Here is an 18,973-nt window from a genome sequence, read left to right as displayed (position 1 = left end):
AGCCAAGGGCATAGCAGACGGAGATAGCAACACACCGAAGTAGACCAGGAAACCAGAGTGAGAAAGAGTGTGGAAATTCCCCAAGCCAAACTTTGGGGAACTCTTTGAAAAAAGCATCTTCTGAATAATAGAATAGCTTTGGGTACCATCCTTGGCTGAAAGAAACCGCAACCGTAATTAAAAGCAAGAAGGCTGTAAGTCTATTAAAATTTTGTCTTTGATACTGGAAAACTCAATTCGTGACCTATATTTTATAAAACATACACTTGAAAGGGATTTTATACGCCTTCTTCCCACGGAACTTAGCATACTGAATATCTGCCATTTACTTAAGAGGGGAGGTGGTTCTATACATAAATTTCTGAGTTTTTTTTTTTTTAATACACGCTCCGTAGATTAAGGTGTAGTGATTGAAACGTACTCGTGTAGATAAACGGAGACAGCAGCTCCAGGCTCCGTCTTGGAAGGCACGGGGGCTCTTCGTGCCGAGGTGCAGCAGGAAAAGCTGGTTTATCAAGCGCTCTGCTGACTGTAAATCTTTTCTAAGGGACGAGGTAGACGGTCTTGATTGATGGATCCCGCATGCCTTATGAATCAAGGATTCTCCTGGAGCGTCTCCCAAACCACCGCTAGGGGGAGAACTGCGCTCTTTCCGAGCAGGCAAAAGTCAAGGAGAACGGGCGGCAAGGAGGCACCTGGGAAGCCAAGGGTCGGGGTGCTTTCTCTCTCCCTGCCTCTCTCTCTCATCTGCACATCACACATGAACATGTACACATTCACACAGACATGCAAAGAGACACGTGCATAGACAGGCATTTGTGCAAGGAGAGGCTCTCTGGACTTTGGGGGTGAGTTTAGGAGTAACTGCCGACGTTACCATGCGTGGTCTGCCATCAGATCCCAGCCTCCCCACCCACCCAGCCGTACCATCTGCCAGAAGTCACCTGACCTCCTAGAGGGTGGCGCCCTCCGTTGTACAACGGGAGTAAGATTTACATTCAAAGGCAGCTAGAAAAGCTAGACCAGTATCCAGCACACACTAGTGCTGGAGGAACATCCTGCCTTCTTACGCCAGGACCCGTGTGTGCCCTGCCCTGGATCCCGGGGAGCTGCTCCCAGCCACCTGCTGACTTCCTCCTGGGCAGCAGCACCCACAGGGCGCAGGGCGTGTGACTGGGCGACAGCCTCACCCATCTGCAGGAAGAAATCCACATGGACTCAGACTTTCAGCCAATCAGGGTCATTTTTTACTGATTGTAATTTGCTGGGTGTCCACTGTGGGCCGGAGCTGTGTTAAACGCTGAAGATGGACGGAGGCACAGCAAACAGCCTGCTCCCACTGGCCTTAAGCTACAGCTGAGACAGAACCTGAAGGCAGACTCCAGTTCATACTAGAGGAGGATTTATAAACCTATTGAGGTTTACAGTATTACCGTAATTCCACACAGATGCCATCAGTCACAATAATCCAGCGTCATAAAGTGAGTCAATATTTAGTATTCTCCCATTTATCAGGAGCTTGGGACAAAACCTTATGTGACCTCTCTCCTGCCTCCCCAGTGCTGTCCGCGCGGCGCAGGCCACAGCCCTTTCATTTCCAGCAGGAAGGAGGCGCCTTCGCTGCCTTGGTCCATCGTCCGCTGAGCAGTGCAGGTTATATCTTAACAGTAAACTCCCCTGCCTAAAACCTCCCAAGGGCTTCTGACTACTTTTACAATGTAACCAGAACTCACGGGGCTCTAAACCAGGGGGCTGCAGTTTTACTTCATCTATTTATTTTTGGCAAAGGATCAAGTAGTGCATATTATTGTCTTTGAGGCATACGTGAAGGTCCTTTAAACAGTTCACCCACAGATGGAAGTACAAATATGAACTCACTTTGTTGTAAAAAATTTGAAAGTAAAAAAACTAGGCATGCATTTCAAAAAGTTTTTGCATCAAAATAAACCCACGATTTTAATTTTGTCTCTCAGTTTTCAGAAGTAGCCTCCTCTAGGCTGTTTCTAACTATCCCCTCTGCCAGCACTGCGGAGGCAGCCACAGTCCCTGTGTAAAGGAATGGGCATGTCTGCATTCCAGGAGAATAGGGAGGGAGGAAGGGGGGAGAGAGGGAGGAAGGGGGGAGAGAGGGAGGAAGGGGGGAGGCAGGAGGCAGGAGGCAGGAGGCAGGAGGCAGTGGGACAGACTGCGTCCTGGCCTACAGTCTGGTGATTTCCGCCAGACGGCCTTGCCCTTGCTATCTCCTGGAGCCCGCCTGGGACGCCTCCAACTGTGTCTCACGCTGGCCTCTTCCCTGACCCTCCCCGTGGCCTCCGCATCCTGAGCGGGCTCAGTGTGGCTGCCCCCTCCCCAGAGAGCCCCTGCTCGTCCTCATCCCAGCGCAGCACCGTGTTCTGTTTTACCAAAGGACCTCACTGATCTGTGGTGTCTGGTGATTACCCTTCTCCTCTGCGTGAGATGTAAACGTCTGCAGAGCCCTACACGGCCTTGGCCACGCTATTCCCGCAGCATCTAGAACGTCACCTGGCTCGCAGAAGCTGCCCAGCACACGCGTGTCAGATGAGTTCGCACAACAGAACGGATTTACGAAATGTGCTGGAAGCCTGCGTTCCCCCGACAGTGTAACTGCCAAGCTGCTGTGGATCTACCGCTCTGTCTCAGTAGAGGCTACGGCAGCTCCCGCCCTTGAACGGCGGATCCAGCCACTCCACTGTCCCCAATTTCCTTTATAGCGAGAGATCCCTGGAACATTGATTCTTTCGAAACGTTGTTCACCGTCTCTGAAGCTGCTGCTGTTTCCTGACCCTGCTGCCCCCTTAAACTTTGACACTGTTTTAACTGAGTTACTTTTACTCCTATTTTTCAATATTTGATGGCATAAATCCAAATGAGAAGTGATGGAAGGAAGATCCAGATTTGGCTAAAACATGTGCAAGGCAGGGCTAACGTGGCTCCAGAGCCAGGCCCCTCGAGTCCACCGGAACACGAGGGTCTCATCTGAGTGACAGGAGCCTCGCGAGTGGTAGAGCACAGACGGGCACAGGCACCATCCCAGCAGCAATGGCGTCATGGTGAGAGAGAGCGACCTGGGAACCCTGCTGGGGTCTGGTTGCTGAGTTACCCTCCTGTCTCACAGAGGCACGGGCGAATCCACGGGGGGAAGGAAGCTACGAATAGGACGCAGAAGAACTGTTCTTGAGTCATTCACCTTAAATACAGGGGACACGGTTCTCCTGGCTGGGAGCCCTTCTATCAGTACCAGTGTTCCCACCTTCTTCCCAGTCTCACCAGAGCCTCTTATAACCAGAAGGCTCCAGCAACCAATCAGCGATGGGTTCTAATACAGGCAATGGTGCCCATCAAAGAAGGGCTGGACTAAGAAGAAAAGAGCCAGTCGCAGTGAGAGAGGCCATTGACTGGCATGCCTCTGAGCCTGTGGGAGACACACCAGGGGACCCACAGACCCAGCTGGGCGCACTGGCACAGATTCAGCTTCCTGAGTGACCAGAGGAAGCCAAGAGGTAGCAAAGTTGAAAACGTTTTCCATACCATCGATTTCTGAAATATTCCCTTTGGGCTCTGATTTGATTATGTAACTCTTTGATAAAATTTGTTTCACGTCCACCAGCATGGGCAGTGATGTGTGACATAATTGCAATGCTGACATCGCTTCTGGGCTGCGCTCTTCAACTAAAGCCTCAGTGACGACTCCAGGAGCCCCTATCGTCGACTCCCACAATCCGGGGGATTCTACAGCGACACAGTCCACCGTCTCCAAACACCGTCACTGACAAGACCACAAAAGCTTAAAGACACGGAGTACGATCCAGAGAAACAAAAATACCCATCAGTATGATTGTGGGTGGAAAGGAAGACCACGGAACGCTAACTCCAAGCCAAGATACCATCGGCTTGGCCAATGAAACTCTCTGATTAGCAGCATCACCCCAATATGGACCGAAATGTAAGGAGCCACAGCCCCGCCCTCTGTCCTACCAGTTCCACTTGCAGGAATCTGTCCTAGAGAAACTGTCACAAGGCAGAACAGCAAAAACGGCTGAAATCGATAGGAGACTGGTTAAACAGACGAGGTGAGATTCGTACGCATCTGTTTCATACAGTGAGATGGCCTGACGATTATTGGTTTTCAAAACCGTCCACAGGCCCCCGTGGAAGGAAGAAAGTGATGTGCAGCCAATCAGACAGAGCTCACGTCTGCAAAATCTTGGAGACGCCCACAGAGCACCTCAGAGCTGGGCTCACCCGACCAGCCACTCTGGGCACCTCTGGGTGGTGGGATTTGGGAGCTACTTAAAAAGGCCAAAAAAAAAAAAAAAAAGCTGGATTGTTTAACTTTTTTTAAAGTATCTACTCAAGAAAACAAAATGGCTACATGCCTGGGACCATTGGGAATGGAGGAGACTATAGTTTCAAATACCAGGTGGAAAAAAAAAAAAATCCACAGCAGGTGAGTGAAAAGCCATGTCCCAGTTACTGTACCAGGCGAGCAGGCCGTGAGCAGAGAGACTTTACCTCTGGGGTGTCCCGACCCTGGACTTGATGCTGAGCCAGGCTCAAACACAAATCACCAAACATCACACAGCTCTCTACGGAGCCCAGCGTGCTAGGGAAAACAGCAGCTCCCCAGAGAGGCGGAGCCCTCCGGGGGTCATGTGCCCCAAAGACCACACCATCAGCTGTTTCTCCGCATAGCTGGTGTGGTTGGACTTGGTGGAAAATTAAAATAATTGTCTCTTTCAGAGAAACTCAGGTGGATGAAGAAACACAGGGCATGAAAATCGCTTACTTTCTATCTCCCTTTTCCACGGAGGCCGCCTTTGGCTACGAGACTGGAGTGCGGGTAGGTGTTCCGCACGGCCACACTGGAGCACCTGCATCATGTCAGCCCTCACTTACTTGCTGCCCATCAGCTTGTATGGCTACGTCCACCGGGAGCGAATGAGCAGCCTCCCTCAGACCACTGCCGTCCCCACACAGTTCAGAACAGGGCAGACCAGAGCAGGAGCCCAATAGAAACACTGGTTGGGAAGAATATAATAAAGTGCGCTGGAAAGGAAGCAACGGAGGGCAAGAGCTGCTGGATTTCGGGAGACGAGGCGAGGCTGTAACGGCTCACCTGTGCTTGTCTGCAACAGGCTTGCGGAGTGGCAGCGTCACCCAGGTAATGTGCGTCTGTCAGGAGGCCGCCCAGGTCCCGCCTGGGGACGAGGGAAATGTCACAGTTGCTGTTCTCAGTCATGCAGGCTGGGGGCTACGGTGTCCCTCAAATGTCCCTCTGTCCCCTGCCGTCTCTCAAGTCTGCCCCATCACAGACGCTCTGGCTGCCACAGAGGGTGTCGAAAGGCCGGGGGGAAGAGCGGGTTGAGCGCCATCCAATGGCCTGCTACTGTGCCTCGTTGGAAGCCTGGGTTATGCTTTGCCTGTGTGCACAGCTGGCTGAGGGTAGCTGGAACTTCTGTCCCCAGGGAGACAGTTCTTAGCCAATACATCCTCATCCAGCTTGGGGCTGTGAGGGTCTCAGCTCCTTGGGCCCTGGCTGGGAGACCTCTGATGGAGGCGTGTGCTGCCAGTCCCTAGAGCTCCCCGACGGGATTCGCTCCTATTGCTGTCTCTGGAGCTGGCTCAAGACTGCACCTCAGACTGGCTGAGTTCCCGCTCCTGAACCACCCCTCACCTGCTGGGTCAGGGCACCCTCCACAAAGGAATTCAAAGAAGTGCCGGAGGTAAAACACCCACGCACTAGCATCACCAAGGCCCTGAGGGTGTCAGCACAGGTGCCCTCCAGGAATGTCAAGTGGCCCAGCCCTCGACCTGACACTCATGTGGCCCTGGCACGTTTTGGGAATCTGGAGTTCTCCCGCTAAGAGCTGGCTGGCCTCTAGTGCAGCAGAAGAGCCTGGGCCTGCCCCCCTAAGTCGATACCTTGTGACATGATGGCAGGAACAGTTCACGATCTGCAAACTTCAAAGACCATTTCTTTCTGTTGCTCTGCCTTCATCCAGGAATGATTCCCCCAGACAATCCCCTGGAGTTTCGGCTGAGCAGCGGGGCATGGACTCCCGTCTGCACATGCAGATAAATACGGGTGACCTTCCTCACTGATGGATGCGCACTGAAGGCTCTGGGGCGCTCGGGAACAGGAAAACGACGCTTGGCTTGTTGGGAGACGAATTCTTCACACAAACCATGTGTCTCTTTGCTTTACCGGTGCTAAAGGGCATGCTGCCAGGGGACGATGAATGACCACGGCTCTAACAACGCACTGGCATTTCTGGAACATTCGTTTTGGACTAAGCAGCGAGTGAAGCCTGCAGTCTCCATCCTCATTCCCAGCCTCTGACACCCGACTTAAGACAAAGCGGCCGAGGCTGAGCAGAGATCAAACCAGCTCTGAGCCACCACACCGCGTGGGCTGCCGGGAACACACCTGGACGAGTCATCTAAGCAGGATGCCAGTGCAGCCGCAACCAGAATTTGCCCAGCCAGAAGCAGCAGAAACCTATCAACACCACGAGCCGCTGTTCACCAAATCTCCCCTTTGTGCATCTGAGCCTTTGGAAACAAAGTCGCAACCTCCATCATGGCTCTCAAGTCCACGCTCAGTCTGGGGGCTGCTTTCATCAGCGAGTCAGTGGGACAGCTCAAAGAGCACAGAATTCGCAGGTAGATTGCCCAGCCCGAATCCCAAACACTGCTCCCATCTCTTCACCGTATGAACTAGGAAAAGCCAGCAATCTGCCCAGGGCCAGCATCCTGCTCCCTAAAAGCGAGGCTGTACAGAGTCCACAAAACAGGATCCTACGCACCACAAACCAGCAGGGCACTGTGCAAACAGGAGAGATCGCTTCTGCGGCTGGCCAGGGTTTGCGGAGACAACTTGTCAATGGCTGTGGACAGGCTGGGGGAGGCCATCAGTCCCAGAGTTCTGCTGCCTTCAGGGAGTCTCCAGGGCTCAGCTCGCCTGCTGCTCTCTGGGAGGGGCTCAGCCATCCACCTGGTTTTCCTCTCAAAGTTCTTTTGCAACAATTCCACATTTTTGACCCCAAATCCCACCGATTTCATTTAAATTCCTGCCCCGTGGTCAAAAGCAGAGGATGCTGCCGATGCAAACAGTGAATCAGGCCAGAGCCGGAGCCAGCTACTCTCCATGGACACGCATGCCTTGGCACGTTTGCCGAGACAACGCCTGTCATAAATACAGGCTTGAGGAGGTTTATGCTTTCCTAGAGATGCAGCTTCCGCTGACCAACCAGCTTTGTGTTTGAAGGAATTCAATGTGCATAACCAATTCTATTTTTCTTCCCAAATATGACATGTTTATAAGGCAATGAATTCTGAAATCCTTCCCTAAACTGTAAGGAAGTGAACAGTGGGAGGAAAATTGGACATGGCCTAATCATACACACACATAATATACAAAGACGTGCGCGTGCTCACGGCTGCCGCAAAAGTGGCCCCTGCCATTTACATTTAGAACACTTTTCGGGCCATTCTCATTCCAGTCACTCAGGTGCACAGCCCCAGCACCACAGATGGAGACCAGGAATCCTCCTGCAGCTCGGCTCCAACTCTGGCCCCGGTAATAACTCTCTGCATTGGCTCTCCTAACTTGCTCTGCACATCAACTTGTTTAAGCAGGTTTCTGTAAACATCAAACCCAAATTCCAGGGTCTCTCTCGCCAGAAGCCATCGTGCCATCAAAAGCAGCCTGAGAAGTCCCTGTGAACAGGCAGCCCTGCCTTCACCCACCCCCCTCCTTCTCAGCCCTGCTGTCATCTGCTGCATCGACTGCTCTCCCAAACACTCTCCAACACACAACAAATCCACTCTCGTTTCTGCAGAACACGTTTGAACCTGGGAGGAGGGCGGGCTGCTCCCGCCCTTGGGAGTCCGGTGACGTGCAGAGCGACCCGGCTCCTTGAAGCTGAAGGCAGGTTGTAGGCAACTTGCATGTGATCATTCACAGGGTAGTCTGGGAAGGTTCCCATGACAACACTTCCGGAGCCTCACATCCCTGCCTATCATTGATGTATCCCATCCATTCAGCCAGGCAGGAAGGGAAAAAAGCCAAAGCAGCTCTCGGCTTCCCTCTCCTGCCTGGCCGGCACAGGGATGGCTTCACTTGTTTGGACATAATCTAGACACAGCAACCGAGATACTCTTAACACAGCACTTTTCCACTCCAATGTGCCCTAAAGTCTAAACTCAAAGGCCCAGCTGATGGGGATTTTTCTGCTTTGTTCTTCACATTCTCGAGCACTGTACCCAGGAGTGACTTCTGCTGCCGGCTACGGAAGGCTTCCGATAGTGTCTATTGGACCAGAAAAGGGAACTCCATGTTCTAAAACCAGCCAGAACACAAAGGTTCAACCTGGGAAAAAGCCAGAGCCCTAAGGAACCCTGAGTGATTTCCAAAAGCAGCAGGTGCAGGTCTTTCCAGAGAGAGATATAAAACGCCTTGCCTTTGGCCTTTTAACTGAAAGCAAAAGTTTTCAGCACACACGTCTTCTAAAGGAAGAGATAAAAGCCCCACCGGCTTTATCAAAAGAGTTCTTGTTGAAAGATCATTATGAAAAGAGGTAACAGGAGTTTCTGATGGCAACCTTAACTATCATCAAAACTCCGCCACAGCCCAGAGTTTGGCCTTGGGTTCTGACAAGGCGGAGCCAGATGTTTGTGGAGCCCAACATCAGCCACACGTTAGGGACTCAGAGGACCCACGGAGGACCACCGTCGGAGGCGACGGGAGACTTTCCCGTGTGTCCTGCAGCACCCCCGTGTGGCTCTGTGCTCTGGTCTTCCAGCTCTCACCGCCGTTCAGGTGAGTAACGCGTCGAGGCTGATGCACGCCAACACGTTAGAATGGCAACCAAACCATCTCTGGAGCCTTCAGAGGTGACAAGGTACCATGTTCCAAGGCCTCACGCTAACAGCAAGGCGGCAAGACGTACCTGTGGGAGACCCCTCCATGACGTGGCCGACGTAGGGGCCTTCCCGGAAGATGGGCCTGTTGTCATTCTGATCAATCACGATGACTTCCAGAGGCACCGGGCCCTCGAGCGTTCTCCCGTTGGCATCGGTGGTCTCCACAAACAGCTGTTTAGGAAAGAGGTGGGGGGGGGGAGAAAGACGGCATTCATTCATTAGGAAAATTGAAATCTCGTTCTCTGGAGAAAGCAGGTTCTATCAGCGATTTTACCAGCCCTTGGCAATAACTCAAACTTTGGTCTCGATGGGTAGAATGGAAACTAAACAGTCCAGACTAAAAGGCAAAGATCAATTCATATTCGATTCCCCTTGGGAGCTGTACAATTAATTCATCAAATCTGTAAAGAAAGGAAAAGAAAAAAACCTTGCAACCAGCCACAGCTGAGAAAATGTGCTTACACGACTTGTGTTTTTCCAGCATCATTTTCCTTAAAAGGGATGTTATGCTAATAAAAATAATTGACTAAGCAGCTAGGAACTGAGTACATTAAGAGAGATAACTGAAAGTGTTTATGGTAATGTTTAGGAGAAATTCAGAGTCAGAGAGCTTTGAGAGGGCCTCCCTTAAGCAAGGAACCCAGCCTGTGCAGGGGCCTGAATGAGACCCTGGGATTCCTGCCCCTCCCAAGCCCTTTTTAATCGAGGGGCATTTCACAACTCCGTGAGACACCCGCATACGGAACTAGCTTCAGATATCAGCGAAGAAGGCAGCAGGAAAGAGCAGCTGGGCTTTTTTTCAGAAGCTGGGTCACGCCATGGCATTTCCAGCAAACGACAGCAACCTCAGCTTCTCGCTGTCTGTGTTTAATTTGGCCTTGACTTCACGTAGGGATAACGGCGGCACTCCTGGCTGCTCAGTGCCGGTCCCGGCGTCGGAGTGGCCAAGCGTTTAAGTCAGGAAAGGCCACTGCACTCGGGACCCTAGCACAAGCCTTCTCTGTCCACATGACCTGAGCAGGACACTCTCTGTTATTTTTTTTTGCTTGTAAAACAGGGTTAATAAAAACACCTGTTATCCTGAGCAACGGCAACCAGCGCTCATCCGGTGCCTGCTGAGGTTCCAGGTTCTGTTAACAACCTGATCCTCCCAAGAACCACTCGTGTGCCTGGGATGGAGACGAGGGGATGGGAGCAAACAGCGTGGCAGGGTCCAGTCCAGGATTCACACTGCTGACTCCTGGTAACCACGCGGCGCGGCTGCAGCACTGAAATGAAGGGGGGCCACGGGACTTGTCCCAGGACGCCCGGCTGCGGCTACGGCTGCTCAACAGCATCCTCAAAAGTGCAAATCAGGAAGCAGCCACCAAGCAGTCCAGGCGTCCCGCCTGATGACGTTGTGAACCGATGCCATCAAAGACGCATGCCACCACGCGGTAAGAACCATGCAGACGCATAGGTTGGTTCCATTTCAGTGCCTCCGCGGACCCGTGCTGAGCTAAGCTGTGTTATACCCATGGCAACATTCACTTCTGTGTTATCCCTGACAATAAAGTGATCCACCTAAAAGTCCAGCGGAGGCGGCGTGAGCTCAGTTAGGGTTGTTACGTAGACAACAGCCTTAAGAGAAAATGATTATTAACCCTGGCTGCTCTACTTAGAATACGGAGGAAAAGTACACAAGAACAGTGCTGGGAACACGAATACGCATGACATAAACACGACTGTAACTTGGAGGCAGTAGGCAAAATGAAATAAGCTATGTATTCATGCAGCGAGAAAGTGGGTTTTTTTTTTTCATTTTTTTAACATTACATCATCCTTTGACTAGCAAATTTATACACACACACATAGGGGGCATAGAAATAATGCAAGGATACCTTAATTAAGGAAAAACTAAATGGTTAGAGTCTCCTAACATACAGACAAAGGACATCTTACAGACAAGAAGAAATTTTAATATTTTTAATTCTTTAAAAAAGCTATTGTGAGAATGCTGCTAATAAAATAACTCAATCAAGACAAAGCTTTGGGGGAAATTTTATGTAATGACAAAGTACGGCCTTTAGTTCTTCCAAAACAGCCAAGAACTTGACTTTAGCTCATGCCAAAAATTTTGTCTAAAGATAAAACCTCGCATCTGAATCTTGGGCTTCCAGACCTTCCCCAAGCCCTGAGCAGGAACTCAAGCCCCAGAGGCTCAGAGTTCATATCTGCCAAAATACAAAGACACTGAAACGGGGAGGGGAGGTGGGGGGGGTCAGCAGGAGGGACAGACGGACATTAAGGAGAAGCAAAGATGAAGATGCATGCAGACGCTGAGCTGAGTGTGGAGAACCCAGGACGCAGTCAGACGCTGATGGTACTTATGTCACAACTACACGAGTTTGTCTCTCAAATTTTTTTGGCAATCGGCAGCATCATTCAGGATGGTTTCTGCACACCACGAAGGGCTTTCACATGCTGTCTCCTCATTGTAGAGCTGGTTTAATAAAGTCTTCGAGGCCCTAACACAGGTCGGGCACTGTGCTGATCACTGGGTATCCAACAAACAAAACAACACCCCCATGTGGAGGGGCAGACGGCGATCAAGAAGAAACTACACAAACAGGGTGAGCCAAGCTGGACTCCAGGGCTGCGCAGGGTGCGGGGCAGGTTTCTGTGAGGGGACTTCAACACCTCTGTGGAAAAGTGCAGCTAGGAGATCAGCTAATTTTACTGCAAAAAATTGAAATCCACATTGTTTTTTTTTCTCATAACATGCAGTCTCCATGGACTTCTTAAAGACCTTTTGTATACCAAAGCTTCACTATCCTATATGATAGCCACTAGCTAAATGTGGCCATTTAAATTTAAATCCATTAAAAAGTTTTTAAAAATGCAGTGTTTGGGCAAAGGAGCTTGTTTCCAGTGCACAACAGCCTCAAAGAATGGCAGCGGCGACTGGATCAGATTATATGAGGATAGGGCATCGCCATCCTTGTAGAGACCCTGCACCGGGCTAAGAGCATTACTTAGAAAGCGTGTGTGTGTGTGTGTGTGTGTGTGTGTGATGGAGGGGGCACCTGTTGGATAGAAAATGATTGAGAAAGCCAACTGCAGAGGGGACATTTCAGTGGGACTTGGATTGCCAGTAAACAGAAGGAAACAGCCAGGCAGTGATGCAGGGAAAAAAGTTCTAGACAGCAAAATAAACTGAAATAAAATAGCGACTGCAACAGCTCTGAAGTAGGAACAAAGCTGCTAGGATTTTGGGGGTGGGGATGGTGTAAGATTAAGTCCAAGGCTCAGAGCTGCATTCAGCTCCCTGGGGTGGGTGGGTGGTTTTCCCTGGGTGGGGGGTTTTCCCTCCACAAGATTCTCTGCACAGCAGTGCAGGAACCAGGTCAGGGGTGAAGGCGTGTACTCTGATGAGTCGCTGGGGAGACAAAGACGAGGAGGGGGACGTATACTGGAGGAAAACATGGTAGATTGAATAAAATATTTGGTAGGAAATGCCAGTGTCTTACTCCTAGTTTTAGAAAGGTGGATGAGTAATGTGGATATGCAGGAAGTTGCTGGTAACTATAGCCCCATCTGCCCACTCTAAGAGATCTGACATTCCAGGACGCTGTCCCAACTGGTCTCAGATAGTGAGACCCACTGTTAGCAAATGCCAGTCGCCACAACTACAACGAGGCTCTTAAATCCCAGGGGGCGCCGGCAGCACCAGGGAGACGTGCTGAGCGATGCCCTCACCTTCCCTCTCTCTTCCTAATTGAAATGCCCCAACCACACGAAGCCTCAGTTGCAAAGACAGAAACCGTGTTGGGTCCCTTTGAATTTCGTGACAGATTCTAGCGGCAGGGTTTGGGGCTCCCCCAAACCAACTCAAATTGCCTGTGCCTACTCTCAGCGTTTGAAGTGAGATGCCGCTACAAGGAAAGCAGCTCTGAGAAACATCAGACAGGGAGCCACTGGAAGAAGCAATGAAATAATTGCTCAAAGGAAATGGAGAACACCCGAGTCTCACTGCCTATTTCTACGGCACCGTCTCGGACTCAAGGGCTTCTGTCCTCCAGCTGCCTGGGAATAATGAGGTGTGAAACAGCAAAACGTTCTCTGTGCACACAGAACTACGGGCACACAGTAATCACAGCAAGAAACAGGTGTCTGATAACTTAGTCCCTGGCAGGTGGCCTGGTCTCTGACCAGGTGTGTGCCTGACCAGCCTCTGTGTTCTGTGTTCAAGGACTCCACCGTTCAGAGCTCAGTCCCCAGGCCAGCGGCACTGGCCCATCCTAGGTGCTTGTTAGACGCCTCATCTCCTAAGCCCTGCCAAGAGCCTGCCTGTGAGTTCCGATCCCATGGAGTTCTAGCGCATGTGGTCGTGTGAGTGACGCTGCCCTGGAACATAAGGGCTGGAGACCAAAAGGCCTTGCGGGCCCTGGGAACGGCATTCCTATATCCAGCCACGAGAAAATGAGCTCCAAGCAGAAGGCTGAGTGAGTCAGCCGCCAGGAGTTCCACGTGCTGCACTCAGATACGTCCATCACTCTCAAGTGCCCAGCAGACGTGGCTGTCCGTGGGTCTTTCCAGGGCAGCCTTTCACACACATACATGCACACGCACAACACAGAGACTCAGAGGAGCCACGGATGCAGACGTGCACAGGTGCACCACACACACACACACACACACACAGCTTTGTTCCTCCTACGGATCCACTGCCCAACCTTTCTTCCAATCTTCACGTGTGCATGATGAACAGTTAAAGCCTGTTTTGTCTCATCACTTTCTGAGAAGCTGTTGAAACAGGCAGTAGGCAAAAGAAAATGGCTTACTAACTGATTGAAATGGGAAACGTGCAGAGAACAAAGCAGAAGGAGAGGGTCCCAGGAGGGAACGGAACCCCACTGCACGGGGCACTGGCTGGGGACCTGTGATGTAGACCCCAGAAGTCAGCGTTCTTCTCTCGCACTGAGGGGGACCCCTCCTTGGAGGGCCTGCTCATTCCCCTTTCTCATCAGAAAGCCTGAGGGTCATCCACAGAATGTGTAAGAGACAGGCACTCCTTAGGGGTCACACTAAACCAGTGCTTTGAGAGATTATGGTCGGCTGTTTCTCTGCCTGCATTTCTATTGGTCCCTGATAGAAGGGAGACAGACATCATCAGCCTCAGTGCTGGGGGACGGACCACACCTGCAAAAGCCCAAGAAGGGGCTCGGTGGGTGTGGCCCGATCCCTGAACTTGATCCAGGAGGCCTGGCACTAAACCTTCCCACCAGACGGGCTGCAGGCTGTGAGCAAGGCACACATCTCTCTGCATTGCAGTTTCTACACTGTTAGTAAGGGCCTCCCATGTCGACCTCACAGGGTCACAGTGCAGGTTAAGTATATGACTTCCCCATTTTCAAGGGGCCAGCTCCAACCTTTGATGGAGAGGGGGGACCGATTTCACCCTTGTAATAAATCAATCTCAGTGTTTTTAAAAGGCATGGTTGGAGGCAAGGATTTTTGAGTCAGCTACAAAGCAGGACAGGTGCAGCCGCCTGCGTGCCACGCGCTCCCAGTGATGTCTGGCGGGAGTTCTTTCACCCGGGGGTGCAGAAGTCGCCATCTGTTTTACGTGAACCCTTCCCTGCCGTGCCAGCCTCTCCCCGACAGATCCGGGCTGCACAGCCGGTCTGGCCTCCTGAGTCTGCCCCGCCCTCTCGGTCTCCAGCGTGGCCTCTGGAGATGTTCCTGCCGCTTCTCGCCGGGCACTGCCGCAGGGCCGCTTCGGCCTGCCTCCTCCGTTCCCCAGGGCGACTGTAAAGCGGGTGTCTCTCAGTGGCTTCTCATCCCTCCTAGGAATGACCACAAGGACCTGACTTGGATCTGGCTGCAGCCCCTTCCCTCATCCTGTGTCACAAGAACCCCCCTGGAATCTTAGCCTCAAGGAGACCCATCTTTCCTTTTTGGCCAGATCTTCCCGCTCACCCCACTCCTTCACAGCTCAGGTCTTTGCACAGCCAGCTGTCCTCCCAGGAAGGGCTTCCCAGCTACCCTCCTTGTGCCACTCCTCACCCGTAGCTCTCGGCCAAATACCAGAGAGAGCTCCCTGTGACCCCCGGACTGGCTTGGGTAACCCTGGTTTACAGGCTACAGTCACAATATGCAATGACCTGTGAGTCCATGCAACAACGCAGTTACTGTCCTGCCACTCTGCCTGGACCCACGAGAGCAGGGACGTTGTGGAGAGCCTAGCGGTCTGTCCCCAAGAGCATAACAGGCCCCCAGTGTGCTGCTCAGTGCCGTTCTGCAGAGGGAACACCCTCTAAGAGACTGGAATCCCAACCCTGGCCTCAGCTCTGGCCATCTGTCCTTTCTCTCCACCCCTGGCACATGAGGGCTGATAGCCAGTCCCACTGCAGGACCCCGGCCAGTTGAGTCTTCATGCAGATGTCACTGAGGAACGAGAACCCTGGTGGTAAACAATATCAAAGCACATGCAACCGATTGCGTGCTTCTTAAAGAAGGGAAGCAACATGTACGTGGTGTCCACTACATGTAGAAGGGAAGCAACATGTACGTGGTGTCCATTACATGTAGAAGGGAAGCAACATGTACGTGGTGTCCATTACATGTAGAAGGGAAGCAACATGTACGTGGTGTCCACTACATGTAGAAGGGAAGCAACATGTATGTGGTGTCCACTACATGTAGAAGGGAAGCAACATGTATGTGGTGTCCACTACATGTAGAAGGGAAGCAACATGTATGTGGTGTCCACTACATGTAGAAGGGAAGCAACATGTACGTGGTGTCCACTACATGTAGAAGGGAAGCAACATGTACGTGGTGTCCACTACATGTAGAAGGGAAGCAACATGTATGTGGTGTCCACTACATGGAGAAGGGAAGCAACATGTATGTGGTGTCCACTACATGGAGAAGGGAAGCAACATGTATGTGGTGTCTACTACACGTGTGGGCTCAAAGGAGGCAGCAGAGGAGGTGAAGAACTCCCTGGCCATCACCACGCTGGCTTGTGCTGAGGCCAGATCCAAACCCAGCTCTGAGTCCCAGATTCCTGCTTTCCACGCTGTGCCCATGCGTGTTCGATGTTTCTCCATGAATTCTGTAACAAGCTTCTGTTTGATTCCATTTATTGACTGTGACAGTGCAATGTCACCCTTGCCTCATGGGTGGCAAAACTGTACACAAATTTAGGATCATGATGAGGCTATGTATTTTTTTAATTTATTTGACAGGTAGAGTTATAGACAGCAGTGAGAGAGACAGACAGAGAGAAAGGTCTTCCATCCACTGGTTCACTCCCCAAATGGCCGCTACGGCTGGCGCTGTGCCGTCCCGAAGCCAGGAGCCAGGTGCTTCTTCCTGGTCTCCCATGCGGGTGCAGGGCCCAAGCACTTGGGCCATCCTCCACTGCCCTCCCGGGCTACAGTAGAGAGCCGGACTGGAAGAGGAGCAGCTGGTACTAAAACCTGGCACCCAGAGGCTATAAATTTTTAACAAACATAAAAAACACCGATTACAATGGATAACGAACCTATGCAGCCCTGACACAGACCACAGCTGGGACGCACAAATCATCACCCTACAACATGGTGCCTTCTGGGATGTCATCGACTTTCTACAAAGAAAACACAGGAAGTTATCTTCATACATTTAACTCTGAGATAACCACAGCGAATAAATTAAGTGGCGAGGGGGTCCGGTGATGCAAGTCACTCCTAATCTGTTTGAAGCAAATGTCCTTTGTTCAAGGGTGGAGACATTAAGACACCACATGGGTATCAGCTCTGCTGCAGGGCAATCAGGGGGCTTGTAGGTTTTGAGTCCTGACTTCTGCGCCCTGTGTATGGGAAGGGAAAAGGGTTTCACTCCACAGGAGCCGGGTGGAAACTAAGTTGGCACCACAGCTTGACCTGGAGCATGAGGCAGGACCCTCTTGGCCCTGCCAGCCCACACCCCTGGGGTTCTTCTGCTCTGCCCACACGGGCACAGTGGGGCTATCCCCATGAGAGGTGTGATTCAGGGAGTCACGAAATGCAAACTGATGGTTCTTCAAACCGGTTCATGCACTACAATAGCAGAGATGGGTGGCACACAATGCACTGACAAGAGTCCCTTTGAAGAGGACAAGAACATAAGGAGCCAGGTCACAAAGCAGGTGCATGCACTCTGGCCTTCAGCCTCACAACAAACCATTGACTTCGCACCTTTGGCTTGGCTCAGCCTCTCATCTCCGGCCACGAAAGACACAATTCAGTCCAACAAAATCTGACACTGTGATCCTACCCGAAGGGATGAGCTGGTGAAAAGCAAGATGTGCTGCGAGGTTTTTTGGATGAAGGCCAACATGGAAGGGCCGGCTCCAAAAAGCCAATGTTTTCTGTAATACGAGATGACTCAAATAAAGGACGTGACACCTGGACTGATGGGATGAGACACGAAGCACAGCACACACGCCCTTCCAGCTCCTGGGTCACTGCGCTGGCAGACAACTGTTCCCGCAACACGTCAGCCATCTTTTGGGATCCTGACGACTGTGCTTGGGGCAAGATACTCAAATGAAGTCAAACTCGCAGATGCAACACATCACGTGCGGGAGATGAACTAGCTCACTGTCTGCTGCTCGGTGCACTCTGTGTGTGTAATCCATGCTTTTCAGCCATCAAGCTTTTGGACCACACAAATGAACAACACGAGTCAGTTGTGATTCTGACACAGCGTGACCATTTCTCTTGGGCAGACAGACAAGCTGCCCGCCACCCAGAGGAGTATTTTCCTTCCAAGGTATCTCTTCAGGGCCCAAAAGAGTTTTCCAATATAGAGGCTGTCATGTAAGCTGTGTCTGGAAGTTTGGCTGAATCAGTAGACAAGTCACAAACACAAGTGCTCTCATTCCTATCGTTCCAAATTCATTTTGTAATGGTTACGGCGCTGAAAGTGTAAGATCCCTGGAGTGTTACTGTTTGCATTGAGGGAAATACGCAAGATGGAGCTGTGGGACACCACGGTTAGGACTGCAAATCCCAACACTGGGGTGTGGGGAGCAACTCGGACTAGACTAAGTTACTGGAATTAAGACTTATTCTATGCATCTGCTCTCCCACAATATGGCGCTGGGAGAGAGACCAAACAACCTCTACACAGCTGCCTCATCAGTTTGATAAGCTGCAGGAGCTGATCCTGCTCCTGATTGGAGGAGAGCAGCATGCTCGGCGTGTGGGTAGCAGAGTTGGGATTGGTGGAAGAGGACTATAAAGGAGGAGAGAGACGGCATGCACCAGGAACATCTAAGGAGAACATCTATCTGAAGGAACACCTGTGCAGCCCCCGAGAGAGCCGGCCGGCGGTGTGCCGCTCCCCCGCAGAAGTGGGGAAAGTGGCAGGGGGTACCGCCCCTCCACGGAGGTGGAGGGGTCGGCAGCCAACCCGGGAAGGACCAGCAGCAAACCTGGGAAGGGCCGAGCAGATAAAAGAACAGCGCAGGGTCCTGTGTCGTTCCTCCGCGAAGAGGGGGAGCGACACTGGGGCTGTGTGTTTCACTCACACAAAACCGTGAAGTTCCCACAGAAATTAAGCTGCCAGCATTGCCCTTGCATGACGAACACACGAGACCTGGTGACTGGAAGGGGCGGTGACATAAGCACCGAGCCCACTCTGAGTGGAATCTCAACTTGAGACCATCTGCCTTGGAGGCAGGTGACCAGAGCAAGGGGTCTTCAAACAGCTCCCAGGAATGCCTTCCGTGAGAACCCTATGCATGATTTCAAGCAGTTTTTGCACTGAAATATGTTTATCTAATTACATGTTCATGAATTTTTTCATGGACTCCTGTATGTCCAGAGAACCTAAAAGATGCTCACAGTTAAAAAAATCCATTTCCACAGAGATTCCACGGAAATAAAGAAACCCACAGAGACGATCGTATGCCTACGCTGTGTTGTTTACTGCAACAGGCGATCAGGAAAGTTTGGGAGTGCTTGGGAGATTTTTTCAAATGATATTTTCCACCATGGATACAATGTCTGTT

General features: G+C 51.5%; 1 protein-coding gene across 2 annotated transcripts in view; it reads right to left on the bottom strand.

Moving 5' to 3' along the window:
* CDH13 (cadherin 13) overlaps window positions 1–18,973 on the bottom strand; it is a 1,120,403-nt gene that overhangs the window by 330,998 nt on the left and 770,432 nt on the right. For both annotated transcript variants that reach the window (XM_051847323.3, XM_051847322.3), the window contains exon 6: window positions 8,973–9,117. In XM_051847323.3, the coding sequence (XP_051703283.1) occupies window positions 8,973–9,117 (145 nt within the window). The remainder of the gene's footprint in view (window positions 1–8,972; window positions 9,118–18,973) is intronic.

Source organism: Oryctolagus cuniculus, chromosome 18 (genome assembly GCF_051225735.1).
Source record: "Oryctolagus cuniculus isolate XC-2025 breed Fujian yellow rabbit chromosome 18, ASM5122573v1, whole genome shotgun sequence".
Classification (NCBI taxonomy): domain Eukaryota; kingdom Metazoa; phylum Chordata; class Mammalia; order Lagomorpha; family Leporidae; genus Oryctolagus; species Oryctolagus cuniculus.
This window is presented reverse-complemented; position numbering and strand designations above follow the sequence as displayed.